The sequence below is a fragment of the Saimiri boliviensis genome, chromosome 7 (assembly GCF_048565385.1).
Source record: "Saimiri boliviensis isolate mSaiBol1 chromosome 7, mSaiBol1.pri, whole genome shotgun sequence".
In the NCBI taxonomy this organism is placed as follows: domain Eukaryota; kingdom Metazoa; phylum Chordata; class Mammalia; order Primates; family Cebidae; genus Saimiri; species Saimiri boliviensis.
The window spans coordinates 108,990,157-109,007,999 of NC_133455.1; the positions used below are offsets into that span (position 1 = coordinate 108,990,157).

Sequence of the window (17,843 nt, forward strand, 5' to 3'; positions counted from 1 at the left end):
CCAAAGGCATGCTGATGAAGGCAAAAGCATATTAGGACAGCAGAAAAAAATCCATTAAGCCAATAAATGAAAATATATCAATACATATTCATGCAAAGATGCCTCATAAACTCAGATGTCCATATATGTATGTATACACACATACACATACACATATACACATATATGCACAGATACATTAAGGTATATTTCAGACAGCTTTCTCTTCCCTGCTAGCCTGTTCTGGACCAAGAACTCTGCTGCTCATCTAAGTTCTCCCTCCTTTTAGGCACTCACATGGGCTTTCCATCCTTGCAAGCTTCCCAAGAAGCCACAGTAGGACCAGCCAGCGAGTTGGGCATTGAGGTAGGCTGGGTCCTGGAGAGCTGGGGTGGGGAGAGGGAAGAGGGAGATACATGGTAGATGGCAACCCAGTGATGAGAATAGCAACAGAGATGGCTCAGTTGTGGCCTCTGCGGAGCTTTGGAGAGTGGGGAAGAGGCCAAGGCTGCTTGGGCAAAGATTTGGGAGAAGTGTCAGAGATGTAGAGGTGGGAATTTCATCAGCCAAATACTTGTAGTGCCCACTACATACCAGGTGCTATGCTGTTATTGGACTGGCAGGGTTCAGGCAGGGCTGGAAAACTTCCTGGAACTGATTAGTTTCTGCTGGGACAGAGGCTAGATAAGCCTCAGCCATTGTTTGAAGTAGGACTCATTCATCTCTGGGATACCACAGGTGGTCTGGGATCTGTCAGCATATACAGGCCGTGAGAGAGACTGACCCAGAGGACTACTGAAGGGGACACCTGCCCAGGCCAGCCTATTCTACCATTCTCATCCTCCTGCAAAACCAAGACTGAGTCATTTCAGCAGAGGACCTGAGTACGGAAGGACCCTGCAGCTGACCCAGCACAGGGGAGGCCCAGTCTCACCTTTCAAGGCAACCCTGGCACCTGGAGATGCTGGATGTCCTGGGAGTGCTGCCCTGGCCCACAGGATAGAAGCCCAGGACAGTCACCCACGTCTGATCTTATTGAATGTGCCTTAGAAGCGCCTCCGTATGTGATTTATTTCCCCACATTGGTTAGTATGGTGCATACCACATTTGTTCCTAGGCTTTTGTTTAAGTTTGTGGGCAGCCCTGACATCAGCATCACACTCACTGCCCGGCCTGAGCATATTCGTCAGACTTCCCGACTAGGCCCACTCGTCAGAGTCCCATGCTGTGCTTCTAGTTCTGCCAGCCACACCCCATGCTGGTCCTCAGCCTAGAATACCCTCCCCGACTCCCTGCTCAGCTGCCCGGCTCCTACTCATCCTCCGGCCTCAGGGCAAATCCACCCTTCCACAAAGCCTGAGCTCCCCTCTCTAGCCCACAGGATTGCTCCTGCTTACCAACTCAGTTGTGCGGATTTGTCCTGCGTGCCTTTGACACAACACGGTCATCTCTGACCATCGTTGCTGCCAACGTGGTGTCAGTTAACCTCTGCACTGCCATTGAACTTTTCCTCTGAAATTCTTTGAGAAGGGAACACTGCCTCATGGGTCCTTTGTATTACCATCCAATGTGTGTCAGAATATAACAGTTAGATAATTATCAGCCTGTGCCTGGGACCTGCAGTGAATCAATACTAAACGAATCAGGGCACTGGTCAGCCTTCCAGCCCCACTTGTTATTAAAGAATCGGTGAAGAATGTTAGCACAGCAGAGGACAGCAAAAATGGGTCTCTGGCAGCTGTGGAGCTCCAGAGTTTATCCGGAGCAGGGGATGTGGGATCTAGAGACTCATCTCGAAGTTACGTTTTCCTAACAAATACATTATTTTTTAGCTATATTGTATACTTGTTGGGGCCTAGTGGAAATTTAGGAGGATCTAAACCCCCAAGGCATCCTTGGCACCACCCCACAAGGGGCAGCCACCACAGGGACTGGACAGTTCCTGCAGTGTCTGAATCCACAATGTCACAGAGATCGCAGCTGTATCCTGCTTTTTTGGATCCCAAAGTAACCACCTGCCTACACTCTTTGCCAGCTATGCTAATGTTTGTTTTACACTGCCTAGTAATTATTATAAAATAGAATTACTATTCCATATCCTCAAACTCCACTGGCTTTGAAGAGTGTCTAGAGGCACAATGGGAAGTGGACAAGACAGGCAGACAGCGATAAGGAGGCTGAGAGAGACAGCAAGGGAGTGAGTAAGGGTGAGATCAAGAGAGAGACAGGCCTGAGGCCGACCCACAGCTGGCCGCTGGCATGAGGAACCTGGGCTGTTTCTCACCCCAGGTATGTTGGCACAGCTGAGCTGTTCCGGCTGGCCTCAAAGACAATGACGAGACAACAGGACTGGCAGGAGCAGTTCTTTATCCATGATTTGAAATCTACAATCTGTCAAAATTACCATAATTATCGTGCCAAGGTAGTTGGGTTATGGGAAATCCCCCTTTCTCATTCATTCTTTCATTCACCTGACAAATCACACTTGAGTGCCATGCTGTGCCAGACACTGTGATATACAAAGTGAATAAAGGGTGAGCAGCTCAGCAGCTGGAGGGAAAGAAAGACATAAACAGTGATTACAGTCAGATTGGGGCAGCAGGACATGAAGCTCAGACTGTTGATGCTAAAGCCATGCTGCCTGGGTTCGAATCCCAGTTCTGCCACTCACCAGCTGTACAACCCTGGGCCAGTTCCCTGACCCCTCTGTGCCTCAATTTCCCCTGTAGATCTAAAATAGAACAAGTAAGAGTACCTTAGCGGGCTGTAGTGAGGATTGACTAAGTTAATACTTGCAAAGGTTGGCCGGGTGCGGTGGCTCATGCCTGTAATTCCAGTACTTTGGGAGGCTGAGGCAGGCAGATCGCGAGGTCAGGAGTTCAAGATCAGCCTGGCCAATGTGGTGAAACCCCATCTTTACTAAAAATACAAAAAATTAGCCGGGCGTGGTGACATGTGCCTGTAGTCCCAGCTACTCAGGAGGCTGAGGCAGAAGAATTGCTTGAACCTGGGAGGCAGAGGTTGTAGTGAGCTGAGATTGTGCCACTGCACTCCAGCCTGGGCAACAGAGTGAGACACCATCTCAAAAAAGAAAAAAAAAAAAAACTTACAAAGGTTTTAGAACAGTGTCTAACACATAAGGCCAAATGTTTGTTTAAAATACATATATGTGTGTGTGTGTGTGTGTGTGTGTGTGTGTGTGTGTGTGTGTGTGTGTGTAGGGCCACAAAGGGCCTAATTATAGGATGGTTAGGAAAGGCCTGAAAAATGAATGTTAAAAGTGTTCTGTGACTGGGCACAATGGTTCACACCTGTAATCCCAGTACTTTGGGAGGCTTAGGAGGGTGGATCATGTGAGGTCGGGAGTTTGAGACCCACCTGGCCAACATGGTGAATCTCCGTCTCTACTAAAAATACAAAAATTAGCCTGGTGTGGTGATGCACAGCTATAATCCCAACTACTCAGGAGGCTGAGACAGGAGAATTGCTGGAACCCAGGAGGCAGAGGCTGGAACCCAGGAGGCAGAGGTTGCAGTGAGCCCAGCCTGGGCAACAGAGCAAGACTCCATCTCAAAGAAATAAAAATGTTCTAAAAAATGACAATAGTGAGAAGGTGGCAACTTCTCTTATCTACACTCTCCATAGTGTAATATTTCTTTTAAAATTCCAAAGATAAGTTTTCATTGAAAAAATGTGTACCTTTAGTATTTCAAGTCTTGGGGATGCCCCTTCGATGAGTCGCACTGTCTAACTCACCTGGTTTGGTGCCAAAAGGAATCAGCTCTTTTCTGGGACTGGGGCCTGCAACCTGAGGAACAGTGCTTTGCTCTGGGGGAAGCTAAAAGCTGCAACGGGGCTAAGCTAAGAGCAGCAAATCCATGGCTCAGCCTCCTGAGCCTTGAGGTCTATTTGATGAGATTATTCCTAGCTGCCCAGTGTAAAGTCAAGAACCAGAGAAGAGAAACAGAGATGGCTGACCTTCTCCGTGGGCCACCAGAGTCCATCCTGCATGTTCAGGCTCTCCCTCCAGCACACAGTGTGCTCCTGCAGGGCTCAGCTCCAGCAATGCTGAGAGGGTGAAATTGGCCACCTACTTCTCCCTCTGACCCCCACCCTGGAGGCTCTCCTTCCCAGGGCCCCTGTAACACTCTCCCACTCTAAGTCATCATCTCTGGACCTTGCCACCTAAAATCCCCTAATGCCATTGCCTCAGGGCTCTTCTTTTTCTATCCTCATTTTAAAAGTGACCATTCTAAGTATTAATTGGAATCCACAATTGGGCCATTAGAATCTTCCCAACTTATATATGTATCTACATAACAGGGGCCTTGTATTGACGACTAGAACTCAAAGAGTAGAAGGCAAGCAGTCATACACTCAGGCAGGCAGCAATGGTCATGGGTAGGAGCGCTGACAACCCTTCTAATAAAGCAGAGCTTGCAGCTTACTCTCCCTCCCATGAGCAGCCATGGCTGGAAGCCACCACTGGGAAGATGCTTTAAAGGGCCTGCACCCCCTCCCCTTTTGACACCCTGAGTTGTCGAGTTCATAGACACCGAGATCATAGATCCTCAAACACTTATCCAAATCCCTGTTTCTAAATGGGAAAAGTGAGGCCCAGGGAGAGGAAGGCACTTGCCTTGCCCAGGGATGCTGAGAGATCGAGCCCCCCACTGCTGCCTCAGCACACTGCCCACCTATGGGACACTCCATGCCACCTTACACTCTGGTGGACAGGGCACTTTTCTGGGTGGTCAAGTAAGCTTAAAAGGTCCCGTTGTCATGACCCCCTAAAAAAGGCATCCTGTCTCTACCCCTCTGCAGGCTAGGGTCATCGCCTAAGTGCCAGGAAAGCCAGTACAGTCCTCCATTCAGCAGTCCAGAGCAGCTCTAGCTGCCTACAACTCACTCCAGCAAGAAAACCAAGACCCGAGTGCTCTCCAAGGGCCAAGAGCATGGCAGGCAGAGTCAGGGTGAAGCCTGAAGCATCCAGCTCCCTGGTCCAGGGTGCACAGTGATCAGAATCTACACACACATGCACGCAACCAGAATCCCACACCTCCTAACACAAAAAGTGGGTCCAAGCTCTGAGCTTAACCTTTCTTCTTCTGGGAGTCACAGGCTCCTCCGTGTCCTACCAACTACCACCAGCAGCATCCACCCCTGACCCCATCAAGGCACCTGCTCCAGGAAGGCCCTCAGGCGTGGGAGAGAAGACGCTTTCTAAGTGTAGCTGAGTCAGACCCGGCTTCTCAGGATGATCCAGTTTTATCATCACTGGGAGGGATGGTAGTCGCCCGTGCCCTAACCCGCGAGCCCCTTCACCCTCAGATGCCAGCAGACTGTGCTGCAGGAAGGCTACAGCTCAGGTCTTGAAGAGTCCAGAATCTGAGAGGAAGGTGTCTGGATTGGCTGCGGCAACTGGACAGGCCTGGGTGGACAGTTACTTAGTACAGATCCATGGCCTGCAGATGTAGGAGGAGCTCAATACTGAGTGCGGGTTGGGGTATTAGGACACATTTTGGAAATACATGTACTTTCTGGCCTATTGGTCTGTGAAAAGGAGAAAGGGGTTGAGGACAACTGCCAGGTCAGAATTTGCTCTGGCCACCGGCCACCATACCTGTCTGCTACTCAGGTGGCTTGTGCCAGGGTTGAGTGGAGAGCACCCCCATGTCAGGGGACAGAGCTATGCAGGGATCAGGGGAGCTGGGACTGTAAACCTGTGCTCCGACCGGGGAGCACTCTGGGCCTCAATGCTTGGGGTAAGCACTGACATGCCGCGGCCCTGGAATTCTGCTGCTCTGAACTTTACCCCTAGGCATCTTCTGTTACCCATGGACTTGGCTGCCTGGCTGGGTAACTGACCCCATGAGGGCCAGAACCATCGGTCTTGGTTTTTTTCTTTTTTGGAGACAGAGTCTTTATCCATCAAAGAAAGGATGAGTCCAGTTATAGCTCGCTGTAACCTCGAACTCCTGGGCTCAAGCGATTGCCCCACTTCAGCCTCCCAGGTACCTGGGACTACAGGTACACGCCACCATGTCCAGGTGATTTTTATTTTTTGTAGAGACCAGGTCTTGCTTTGTTGCCCATGTTGGTCTCGAACACCTAGCCGCCCAAAGCATTGGGATTACAGGCGTGAGCCACTGCACCTGGCCTTTGTCTTGTTCACAGATCCCCTCCAAGGCCTATCGTATGTGAAAATGAAAGGATATAGGAACGGAGACAGGGAAAAAGGAATTTATATGCCTGGGTCTAATCCTACAAAAGAAGAAAATGTTGGGATTCAGGGAGCTGTCCTGGGGAGTGCCAGGGGTGTGGAGAAAGGGCATGGCTGATACACATCCAGTTACTTCATCTGTCTACCCTGCTATTAAGCAGTTTTGTAACCTTGGGCAAACCTGCCTTTTGTCAGTTTCTTTGACTGTAAAACCAGGCTAAAAATACCTGTAGTACCTATTCTGTTTTCAGGATAAAAATAAGATAACGTGAGACAGTATGAAGATGAAAGAGGATGAAAACTCTATTCAAATCTTAACCTATTATTATCATGGTAAAGCTGTGCCTATTGGGAAGGAGAGCAGCCAGAGGCTGAGGGCTGTTGGAGACACAAAAGCCACCAGGCAGGCATGCCCCCACCAGCTCTAACTCAGTGCTGAATGGAGGGGAGGGGGTGCCGGATCTCAGGCTGTGCCTTCCTGTTGTTTGGATGGAGCCTGGGAGAGAGGGGACGGCTGGTTCCAGGCGGAGATGTTGAAGCAGCAGAGGGTGCTGGCTCCCCTAACCACTCCACCCCTTCTGCGGAGAGGATGGCCCTCTCGGAGCGCACCCCACAGTCAGGGCCTGAGGGTGGCCACAGCCTGCCCCTGGGCCTTCACAGGGAAGTGGAGGGGAAGAGGGAAGGAGGAGGAGACGAGTGTGTAATAATGACCTCCCTTTGTCCTGCCCTGCCCCATAGGACACACACGCAGCCATTCCTCTCTACTTGACCTCCTTTCAGGTAACAGACTTCTTTTTTTGAGACAGAGTCTTGCTCTGTCACCCAAGCTAGAGTGCAGTGGTGCAATCTCGGCTCACTGCAACCTCCATCTCCTGGGTTCAAGCGATTCTCCGGCCTCAGCCTCCTGAGTAGCTGGGACTACAGGCATGCACCACCACGCCCAGCTAATCTTTCATATTTTTAGTAGAGATGGGGTTTCACCATGTTAGCCAGGCTGGTCTCCATCTCCTGACCTCGTGATCCACCCACCTCAGCCTCCCAAAGTGCTGGGATTATAGGCATGAGCCATTGTGCCCAGCAAAACAAAGGCTTTTAAAAGGACTAATCTCAGGCCACCGCTCCCTTCCCTCATACCTTCCTCTCAGCAGTCCCATGAGCGCCTCCTCCCCTTCTGGTCTTCTTGCAGCTGAGACACAAAGTGGGAGCCCCTGCACACAGCCTGAGCCACTGGGAAACACGAGAGGATGCCTCCCACCCCACGCCACCCCATGCCTGGGCAGTCAGGGAGACAGAAGGCAGCACAGCCTGGGAGCATGAGGCCACCGTAGTGGAAAGAACATGGAGCCTTTCCCCGGTTCTGAGCCTCCTGTCCTCTGGGAGCGGCCTGGACCCCTGGGCCAAAGCTCTTCCAGCTCCCAGAGTCTGTGTCCTCTTGCCTACCCCGGGCACTGTCCTCCTGGCAAGGCCTCTCCCGACAGGCTGAAAAGGTGTCCTGTCCAAGAGACGGGGGCAGCTGGGAGGCCAAAGGGCGGCTACAGGGTGGTCTGGGCTGTAAAGCCGATGGTCCAAGGCAGAGGGAGGAGTCTCATCAGGACGTAGATGTGACCAGGAGAGACACACTGTAGGACGTGGGCCTGCATAGCGCTTGGTCTCTGTTGTGTCGCTGGACTGGGCTCACCCTGGAGTCTAAGAGTGAAGGGCCACAGCTGGCTGGCTGGCTTTTGCCAAGACACCAGCAGACAATGAGTTGGAGGAGAAGAAAGCCCCTGACTCACCCAGGCTTGAGCCTCCTGTCCCGATTGCTCAGTTCCGGACGCTTCTGTGACTCTGTCCCCACCCATGGCAAGGGAACTGGCTTGGTTACCACTGCCATCTCCTCCACCTGTCTCTCCCTCAGCCCTCACCTGAGGCAACAATGCCCCCCTACCAGGCCTGGATGGCACAGGCCGGCCCGTGGCTGTCCCCTCTGCTGCAGGGGCAGGAGCTGCAGTTTTATGTGTTTGTCACTAAGTGCCGGATGGCGTTCGTCATACCCAGCTTACGGGTGGAGAAATGAAGGCAGAGCACTGTTCAGTGACTTGCTCAGATTCACTTAGTGACCTGGGATCTAAGCACAGCTGTGCTGCCTTCCTGCCGAGGGCTCCAGCCCTTCTGGAAACAGGTGGCCCGTGTATCCACATCCATGGAGCTGAAGTGCAGAGGGGCCTACCAGCCACCTCCAGACGCTTACGGCCCTGCAGCCTCACTACCTACTCAGGGTTCATGCCAGGGGCCAGCCGTGAGGTCTCTCTCTGGCCAGACAGGTGCCTCCTGCTGCCGGGACTCAGAGCAATGGTGAGGCAAGAGGGTGGAGTCCCTGGAGCTTCCTGGGTGACAGGAGGGGTCTGGCAGTAGCTGGTTCCTAAGGGAAGTGCTGAAGGGGCAGGGAGGAGAGGACTTCACATGCCCAGAGCTTGTAGGGAACATTCTCAACATTGATGAGAAACTCTGATTTCCTGGAAGTCTGCTGGGACTCAATCAGCGATGGGCTCTCCACGGAAGCTTCAGGGTTGTTTCTATCACGAGCCACCCCCAGAAGACCCCAGAAGCCTGAACACCACCCAAGAGGCCAGCATGAGCTCAAGTGTGGAGCAGCAGGGATTGCAGTTGGGAGGAAGCTACTAGTTGTGTCTGGACTGTAAAGTCCTATCGAACCACCATGGGGAGCTGATGGTCACCCTGGCTGGCTGCTGACAGGGGCTCCAAGCTCCAGCCCGCCCAGTGGGCCGACCCCCCCAGAAGCACATTTGGGTGGCATCAGGATCCTGGACCCGGGCTAGCCTGTGCCCAGCATGGAGCTGCTTCTCCACAGCTCCTTCCCAGAGGGCGGGGCCTCAGCCTCCCTGCCACGCCCCTTCCGGGCTTGCCTGGAACGCACTACTGAGTTAATTGCCAGTAACAGGAAAGCTCCTCCGGGACCACCATGCAGGCCTACAGCCCCACCGCCTGCCCACTGCCTGCTGTTTATCTCAGATGCTGTGGAAAGAGAAGCAGCGGCCGCTGCCCTAGGCCAAGGCCCTGGGCTTGCCACACACGGCACACACATGCAACCTCTCTGTCCATGTCCACTGTGAAAACAAACCGCAGGCCTGGCTGGCCCACAAAGCCAGAGGCACAGAATCTGGAAAACACCTGGTGTGGAGAGCTCTCTATTGCACACAACGTCCCAGCGCACTCCACTCTCCACCCACTGCTGGGGCCTCTCTGTCCCCCGTTCCTTGGCCTTGGGTCATTCCCCGTTCCCGGCTGGGGTCCACTCCGAGGTCCTCCTTAGCTGCCAGTCATCACAGGGGACGGCTGCCTCCACGCTGCCTGCTCCAGGGCCTCGAGTCCACTCCACAGAGAGCCCTACCCAGCTGTGGCCAGCCTATGGGTATCTTGGCCCAGCACACCCCGGCTTTCCTGGCAGCAAGTGCCTGCTCCAGCTCCAGTTGCAGCCCCTCCTCATGGCTCCAGCTCCCGGGAGAGGCGGGAGAGTTCCCGCTGGTTGTCGATGACCTTCAGCTGCTGGACATAAGCCCAGGTACTGGCTGGACTCCGGGTGCTCAGGGACTGCTCCGAGCCTGGCCGGAGGAGAGCAGTCAGGGAGGCACCAATGCCCCTTTGTGGAGCCCAACCCTTCCCCTCCAAGGAACCACATCACATCAGCTTTCCTGCCTTCTGCCACCCACCAACCATCTCCCACCATCAATTCCCCTTGGGTGAGGGGACAGAGAGCCCTGTGGCTCAGAGCACAGAGTCTGAACATCATCGATATCATGGGCTAACGTTATCAATATCATGGGCTGACGTTATCATTGTCATGTATGGAAGGGCCGGGCTTGGTGCCTGGTACATGACAAGTGCCCAGGACATAGGTAACTACGATGAGCACCCCCTCCCGCCCACCTCCCATCACCCACACTTACAGGTGGAAATCCTCGCCACCTGGCTGTCCTCGTGCAGGTGAGAAACTCGGCTTCTGAGTGGTGAGAGGGGCACTGCGGGGCGGGGCATGGGGTCAGGGAGTCAGAGCCACCCTGGAGCTTCACAGAGGATGTAGGGTGGGGGACCTCCTGCCCTGGGACCCGCCCTCTCACCAGGGTTGTGGCTTCGGCAGTGATGCAGCATCCGTGCGGCTCTGGCCATCATTCGCTGCGGACAACACCGGAGCATGAGCTCTCGCCTGAGAGATAGACCCTGTCCCGCTCTGTGCAGCAGCAGGGAGGCCAAGCTCCCTCTGAGCCAAGGGTTAGGGACTGTGAGAGGTGGGGCATGTGTACTCCCCAGCACACCCAGAGGCCCCACGAGGACCAGAGAGAGGACAGAAGGCAGAGGCCAGGAGAGAAAGGCTTAGAGAGAAGAGGGCTGGAAGGGCTCTCGTTGATGGTGAGCCGTCTGAGGCTGGTACCCCGGCAGAGCCTCCAGTTGCAGTGGAATAAGGCAGGACTATTACACAGTAAGTATTTATCTTCATATTACTTGTAATGACTTTAAGCCGCCTCCAAGCCCTGCCCCTTCCCAGGCCACAGTCATGTCCCCAACCTATGTCAGTGGCAGATGCCCGCTCTCCCTGAACTCACCATCTTCTCAAAGTTGATGAGATTCTCCACTAGTGTGTGGTTTCCCTCATGAATGAAGGTCATGTCTGCAAAGAGATGGGTTTCATTCATAGGTCCGCAAACTCCTGCCCTCCTGTAGCCCAGAAAAGGTGAAGGGCATAACGGCTCCCTTGGGCCTGCCTCGCCCCACACCGACCCTGCCTCTGGCCCCACCAAGCCCCAGCAGCATTTCCTTGTATCTCTCAGGCTCCTCACACAGGCCCTCAAAGGCAGCCCTAATTTGTCTGGTGTTTTAACTCTTCCTCCAGCCTGGGAACTCCTAAGTCATCTCTGCGCTCCTCGAGGCATCAGCACCTGAGCTGTAATCTCTCCAACAGTGTGGGGCACACACAGATAGGCATGGGATGGGGGAGCAAGGCAGGAAGCGGGAAATGGGGGGAGGCAGGAAGGGGGATGGGGGATGGACATAGGAAGCGGAAATGGGGGTGGACATAGGAAGCGGAAATGGGGGTGGACATAGGAAGCGGAAATGGGGGGTGGACATAGGAAGTGGAAATGGGGGATGGACATAGGAAGCGGAAATGGGGGTGGACATAGGAAGCGGAAATGGGGGATAGAGGCAGGAAGGCCTGTTACCTTTGAGAAGAAGAGGCATGAAGGGGATGACAGGAGGGGAGAGCTTGGCGAGGGCCAGCCGGTACACCCGGTGGTTCCATGAGGGGTCCTAGGGGAAGAAGCCACACTGAGGGGGTTGCACACACCATAAGCCACCACAGACCCCGGCCAACCAAGGAGGGGCCACATGGCCCTCCCACAGCAGGTGCACAGACCCCGGCTCAGCCTCTTCTCAGCCCAGGTCTTACCCAGGCTCTGCCGCAGGCGAGCACAGGACTTCCAACCTCCCATTAGCGCTGAGAAAGTTCACAGTGGTTACACACTGGGGCCCCAAGTTTCTTGAGAAAGTCTGTCTCTGCCATCTCTCTGTCCCTTTGTATTCTTCTCTCTGTGTCCTTCCCTCTCTCTGGAGAGTAAACTCCTTTGAGCCTCATGAGATGGATTTTCTCTCAAGAGCTCCCAGGCTATGCTGATGAAGCCCCTCTCCTCTGCTTCTCTCCAGAACAGTCAAAATCCTCAAAAGTTCCTGGAGGTGGAAGGTACCGTCCCCAGCTCTTTCCTCGCCTCTTCTACAAGCCCCGAGGAGCTCCTGAGGGGCCGACAGGCCCTGGTGCACCAGGAGCACTCCATGCCAGGCCCTCGGGCTCTGCAGCCCCTGATGCTGCCCTGGCACCTCAGACCCCAGGACCAGACGCCCACATGCTTCCGCCCGGGCTTCACACAGGATCTCCTGCCCCCATACAGACACACACTGAGGGCCAGAGCGCACCGTGCAGCCCCCACCCTAGCGCTGAGCACCCCTTCCTCAGCCAGCTCCCGAAATTCACGGGCCAGAGGAGCTAGAACTTGGGCCGAGGTTGGGAACCCTAAAAGTGACAAAGGACGGGCAGAGGAGCTTCGGGGAAGCCAAGAGTCAGGGTGTCTGGAAGACAGGGCTGAGCCCAGCTGATCCTAGCAGAGCCAGGCCCAGCAGGGCTGAGACTCACCAGCAGCCTCTCCAGGGCGGAATACAGCTTCCGGACTTTGTGTGGCAGCCGCTGTGAAGGGGAGGCAGTGGAGCAGCTGCTTGGGGGAGGCCCAGCCCCCGCCAGCACTCCCAGGACGGGGCGACTACACCTACCTCCCAGGTGTGAGCTAGGCGGCTGATGGCTGAATTGCTGAGGCCAAACATGACGGCAAAGAAGGAATTGAGATTTTTCTGCTCCTTGAGACTGTGAGCAGAAGAGCCAGAGACCCTCAGGGGAAGGGAAGCAGCCACCCCCTAGTGTCCCCAAACTACAGCTAGGCCAGCCTGCGCAGGGACCCAAGCTGGATGGGGTGGGACGGCAGAGGCTCCAGGGGACCCAGGGAAAAAATAGGGTGGCAGATTCGGCAACATATGAAGCAAAGAGGGGGGGTTTAGGACAAGGTAGCCCGGGGACTCTGGCCAAGCCCCACCCACTGGCCAGGGACTCACTGGGCCGCCAGCTTAATGAACTTCCTGAGCAGCTGGGCCCGGGGGCCGGGCACCGCGCAGAGACACAGCTCCGTGGCCACCCAGTACTGCAGCTCGTTGAAGCGGCGCATGAAGCGCTCCAGGTTGGCTGTGGTGACGTCCCGCAGATGCTGGGGGCCCAGCACATAGTGGATCAGCTCCACCTGGGCGGGGGCGGCAGGAGAGGTCAGCGAGTGCCAAGCAGAGCCAAGCTGGGTGCCCGCTGCCTGCTCTCCTCCCCCAGCCCTGCCTCCCGCACCTGGTGGATGCTGTTGAAGAGGCTCCAGTCGTGGTCCGTCAGCTGGCCTGCCAGGTCCTTGGCGCTCACCAGGTCCAGCCCCTCAGCAGAGCCCACAGTGGGCCCCAGCTGCTCAGGGTGTGGGGTCTGCGGGTGGGAGAGTGCTCAAGGAGCAGCCCGAGGCATCCAGGGAAAGGCACAGGGTAGGGGAAAGGTTGGGGCAAGGACTGTATGCCTAAGGTGGTAGGAGGGTTAGGAGGGCAGGAGCGGGGAGTGGAGGGTCTCTAGGGGCTATAGCAGCTGGAGGATAGGGCTCCCCAATGCTAAGTCCCCTGCTTTGGGGCCCCTGTCTCCTTGTGAACCCTTAACTAGGACGGGTCCTCTTTCTCCTTGGGAGTTCCCAACCAGTGCTACGAGCCCCTGCCCTCCACAATCTTGGGATTCTCCCATCAGCTGAGGCCCACTCCATCTGCATGCTGAGGACCCAGTGGCAGCCAGAGCCAGGCCCCTCCTCCCTCTTCTCCCTGGGACTCTCCCCAGAGCCCATCCCTGCCACCCTCAAAATAGAGCTCCTCCCTGGGCCCTGGCACCCTGCCTGGTCCCTACCAGCTCATGCACTTCCTGTGGGTTGACAACAAAGAGCCGCTCGTTGAGCCCCAGAGATGTGGCCACACCACGGGCATCTGGCTGCAGGCCAGTGGCATCTGCAAAGACAGCAGAGGCGGCCTGGGTTAGGGAAGGGAGGCCAGGGACCAGCTGGAGACCAGGGTGGAGGTGCTGTTTGGGAGGCTGGGAGGTCGTTTCTCCTAGTAGCGGGGTTGAAGTCCTGGGTGGGTGCTCAGAATACACAGGTGCATGTGCCCACGCAGCTGCACTGCTCAGGGCAGCACATCCAAGAGGATGAGAAAAGAGTCTTAGTGAGTCAGGAAGAAACTGGGCAGGGGCTGAGCCTCCCTCAGCCTGGTAAAATGGAGACAATAAGACTTGCCCGGGCTGTTTCATAAGTCAAATAACACAATGTATATAAACAGTGGCTATAAATATATGCTATGTATAAAAGCCCTCTGAAAATTGGGAAGTGTCTTGCATAAGTCTTGGTGTTGATTTTCATCAGCTCCTCATGGACTGGGGCTGTGTTTCAGTCCCCAGTGCCTAGAGCAGTGGCCTCCGAAGAAAGGTACATCAGACCATCCATGTGCCTGGGGAAAAATATGAGCTCTTCTACTTACATTTCTTTTTCCCACCTGCTTTGCATTTCTACTTCGTCAATTTCTATTTTTGTCTATATTATACTAGTGTAGTAATACATGTGTATTACTTATAAACAAATATTCACACTGTGGAGTGGGGTTTTAATTAAATATTGGTTACTGACACGGGTGTCGATCCAAGTGCTTTGGAGATCAGTGCTCTCAACAGTGCCTGGCACAGGGTAGGGTGTCAATAAACACGACCTTCGGGCAACTTCAACTCACCAGGTGGCCAGCAGAGGGCAGTGCTTCCCAGGGCAAGGCACCACAGGTGACCATCGTACCCCACTTCCTGAGGGGAGAAGGCTTTCCTTTTCTCATCCCCACCTCTTGAATGCCCCTAATACTTGTCTGCCCTGGGCTCCAGCTCTCAGGCGCGTGCCCTCCATAGAGAACTGTGATTTTGAATGTTCCAGGTTCTCTGGAAGCCCCATAGTATCCTGAGTCTGCCATGTTCTTAGCACTGACTTTGCGGCAGGCCCGTGCTGAGTGCTTTACACAGATTAGCTCACTTAGTAGCCACTACAACCCGGTGGGTAGATACGGTTACAGTCCTTATCTGACAGGTGAGGTAATGCAGGCTCGGAGAGGTTAAGCCACTTGCCCAGCATCACACAGCTAGTAAACGGTGGGCCTAAGATGCCTTGACGGGTCTGGGAGTCCACAGTCCCTGCTCTTAACCATCACGCTGACCTGTCTTACCCGCTGTGGTTATCTCCAGCTCCAGATATATTGCTGGTTAACAGCTGACCCTCAAAAATGTTGGCTGAGTGACTAAAAAAGACTACCTAAGGTCCAAGGTCAGCTACTCTCCTCTGTTTTTTATTTTATTTTATTTTATTTTATTTTAATTTTTTGAGACAAGAGTCTTGTACTATCACCCAGGCTGGAGTGCAATAGTGTGATCTTGGCTTACTGCAACCTCTGCCTCCTGGGTTCAAGCGATTCTCCTGCCTCAGGCTCTCAAGTAGCTGGGATTATAGGCTCCCACCACCACGGCTGGCTAATTTTTTGTATTTTTTAGTAGAGATGGGGTTTCAGCATGTTAGCTAGGCTGGTCTCGAACTCCTGACCTTGTGATCCGCCTGCCCCGGCTTCCCAAAGTGCTAGGATTACAGGTGTGAGCCACCGCGCCCAGCCACCAGCTACTCTCACTGTGTGAGCTGAGAAATGGCTCTCGCCCTTTGAGCCTCAGCGTTCTTGTCTGAAAATAGGATAAAAGTACCTGTATCTCATGAGATTGTTACCATTTCAAATTAAATAGCTAAACACAAATGATGGTAATAAAAGCAGCTAATACTTATGTATCACTGTGTGCCAGGCACCATTCTAAATGCTTTCATGGATGTATTCATTTGATCCTCACAATCCCTCCAGCAGGCAAGTCCTCTTACGATTCCCATTTTATGGATGATAAAACTGAGCACAGAGAGATGAAGCACGCTGCTGGAGGTGAGCTAAAGGGCTGGTGTCATATGCAGGCAGCAGGCCCCAGAGCTCATGCTCTTATGCACTGAATGAAATGTACTTCAAATAGCTGCAATCCACCTCCCTTTAACACTCGCCATCATTCACACCGAGGAAGACGCGAAAAGTGACAATGATTACCATGACTTTGACTGGGAGACCTGGGCACAGATCCTAAGGGGCACCCTCTTGGGGTCTATCCGGGGACATAACTCACCACCTGCAGAATTGACCTTCACCAGCACCTGACCCTTGGTCCAGCCATCCTCCTGGGCCAGCGCTGCCATCACCTCTCTCACGGAGGCTGTCACAGGCAGCTGCAGGGTCAACACCGAGTGGTCTGGCCGGCAGATGTCATAGGGGACTGAAGAGGAGACCAGACTGAGCTGTGGGAAGGGCTGCCTGATCTCTCCACCCCAGAGAGAGAGGGCAGCCATTGCAATGATAGCAGGAATCCCCGAGAGGCTGAGCTGCAGGTGGGGGGGACCTGAGCAAAAAGAGGGGTGCAAGAGGCAGATACAGCCAGCAGCCTGGAACACAGACCCTGAAGAGTACAGCGTGCCACCTTGGCCGAGGGACACCGAGGTCAAGAGTGACGACAGCAGGAGAAGAGAGACAGAGACAGCAGGGAGCAGATGTCGGGCTGTGCCTGGCTGGCTCAGACCACCAACCTTTGTCCCCAACTCGGATGGCACAGCTGCTGCCGGGAAGGGGCTCGTCCTGGTTGGGGAGCCAAATTGGCAGATGCCGGGCCTGGGAGGAAGAGGAAAGAGGAAATAAGGCTGGGAGGACAAGAGAGGAGAGCGTGCAGGGAGGGGACTGTGAGGACCCTGTGTCCTCAGGAGCACGGACACCACACAGCCCTGATACCACCAGAGGGCGCTGCTCCCCACATTCACCTGAGCCCAGGTAAGGCACCTGGAGCCAAGGCTCCAGGAGAAGACACGCCTAAGGGCGGGGTAAATCCATGCCCCTCCGTGTGTGGGCTTCTCCCTCTGCCAAATAGGTCCAGAGCAGTTCTAATATGAAAACTCTTCAACTACGGACTCTGGTTTTCTCTTCCTTGCCCTCCAGCTACCATTTGCTACAAGTCAGGCATTATTCTAAGGATCTAAATATTCACAACGGCCCTTTGACAAGTCAAGTATTATTGTTATTTCCATTTTATGGATTAAATAAATGAGGCCCAGAGAGGTTAAGTAACATGCCCAAAGCCACACAGCTGCTAAGTGGCAGAGTTGGAATCCTTCTGCTCCTTTCCCGCTCGGTGCTCCTATCCACCAACATTACTGTGCCCTGTCCCAGCCCACAGCAGGGGTGCAGTGTGCAGAAATCACTGCCAAGCCTCTGCTGGCAAGGCAGTGCCTGCTGCGGTGCAAGGCTCCTGATGCAGGTTCCCTTTCCCACCCTGCTTTTTTCCAACACTGGTACTGACTCTGTCCCTCCTCCCAGCTCTGTGGGTGGCAGATCCTTCAGGTTCAGGCCTCAATCCATTGCTTTTCCCAACATTTCCACATCTCAGGGCCCTCTACAGAGTTCCTCACTGCCTCCTATGTCGTCTGCATATGGGTGATTCCCAGAACTACCACCAAACTTTCTTCCAAAACCCTGAACTCTCTTCCGAACCCTGGTCTCAAACGCCCCCTGGTTCCTTCCACATTAGTGATCCACCACCTCACACTCCGTCTACCCAATGGATCCTTGCTTCCTGCCTCCCAGACCACTCTGTTCCCCGGCCATTCTCCCAGGCTCCAGGCTCCTCCCCGCGTCCCATAGCTTGTCATCTTGCTTTGAGGATTCTTCTTTGAAATGAGTCTCCTGGCTGGGCGCGGTGGCTCACGCCTGTAATCCCAGCACTTTGGGAGGCCGAGGCAGGAGGATCATGAGGTCAAAAGATCGAGATCATCCTGGCCAACATGGTGAAACCCCGTCTCTACTAAAAAAAAAAAAAATACAAAAATTAGCTGGGCGTGGTGGCACGTGCCTGTAGTCCCAGCTACTACGAGACTGAGGCAGG

The 17,843-nt window shown here is 54.2% G+C and overlaps 1 protein-coding gene across 4 annotated transcripts in view; it reads right to left on the minus strand.

Moving 5' to 3' along the window:
• Positions 1-63: 63 nt before the first annotated feature.
• Positions 64-17,843, minus strand: part of RAPGEF3 (Rap guanine nucleotide exchange factor 3) — a 32,463-nt gene continuing 14,683 nt past the window's right edge. For 3 of the 4 annotated variants that reach the window (XM_074403186.1, XM_074403189.1, XM_074403188.1), the window contains 11 exons: positions 16,044-16,579; positions 13,716-13,813; positions 13,131-13,256; positions 12,854-13,035; positions 12,518-12,608; positions 12,384-12,434; positions 11,419-11,506; positions 10,804-10,868; positions 10,321-10,375; positions 10,150-10,221; positions 64-9,804 (listed from right to left, as the gene is read on the minus strand). In XM_074403186.1, the coding sequence (XP_074259287.1) occupies positions 9,686-9,804; positions 10,150-10,221; positions 10,321-10,375; positions 10,804-10,868; positions 11,419-11,506; positions 12,384-12,434; positions 12,518-12,608; positions 12,854-13,035; positions 13,131-13,256; positions 13,716-13,813; positions 16,044-16,579 (1,483 nt within the window). In that variant the 3' untranslated portion in view covers positions 64-9,685. The remainder of the gene's footprint in view (positions 9,805-10,149; positions 10,222-10,320; positions 10,376-10,803; positions 10,869-11,418; positions 11,507-12,383; positions 12,435-12,517; positions 12,609-12,853; positions 13,036-13,130; positions 13,257-13,715; positions 13,814-16,043; positions 16,580-17,843) is intronic. The other variant, XM_003941454.4, reaches the window with a different exon arrangement.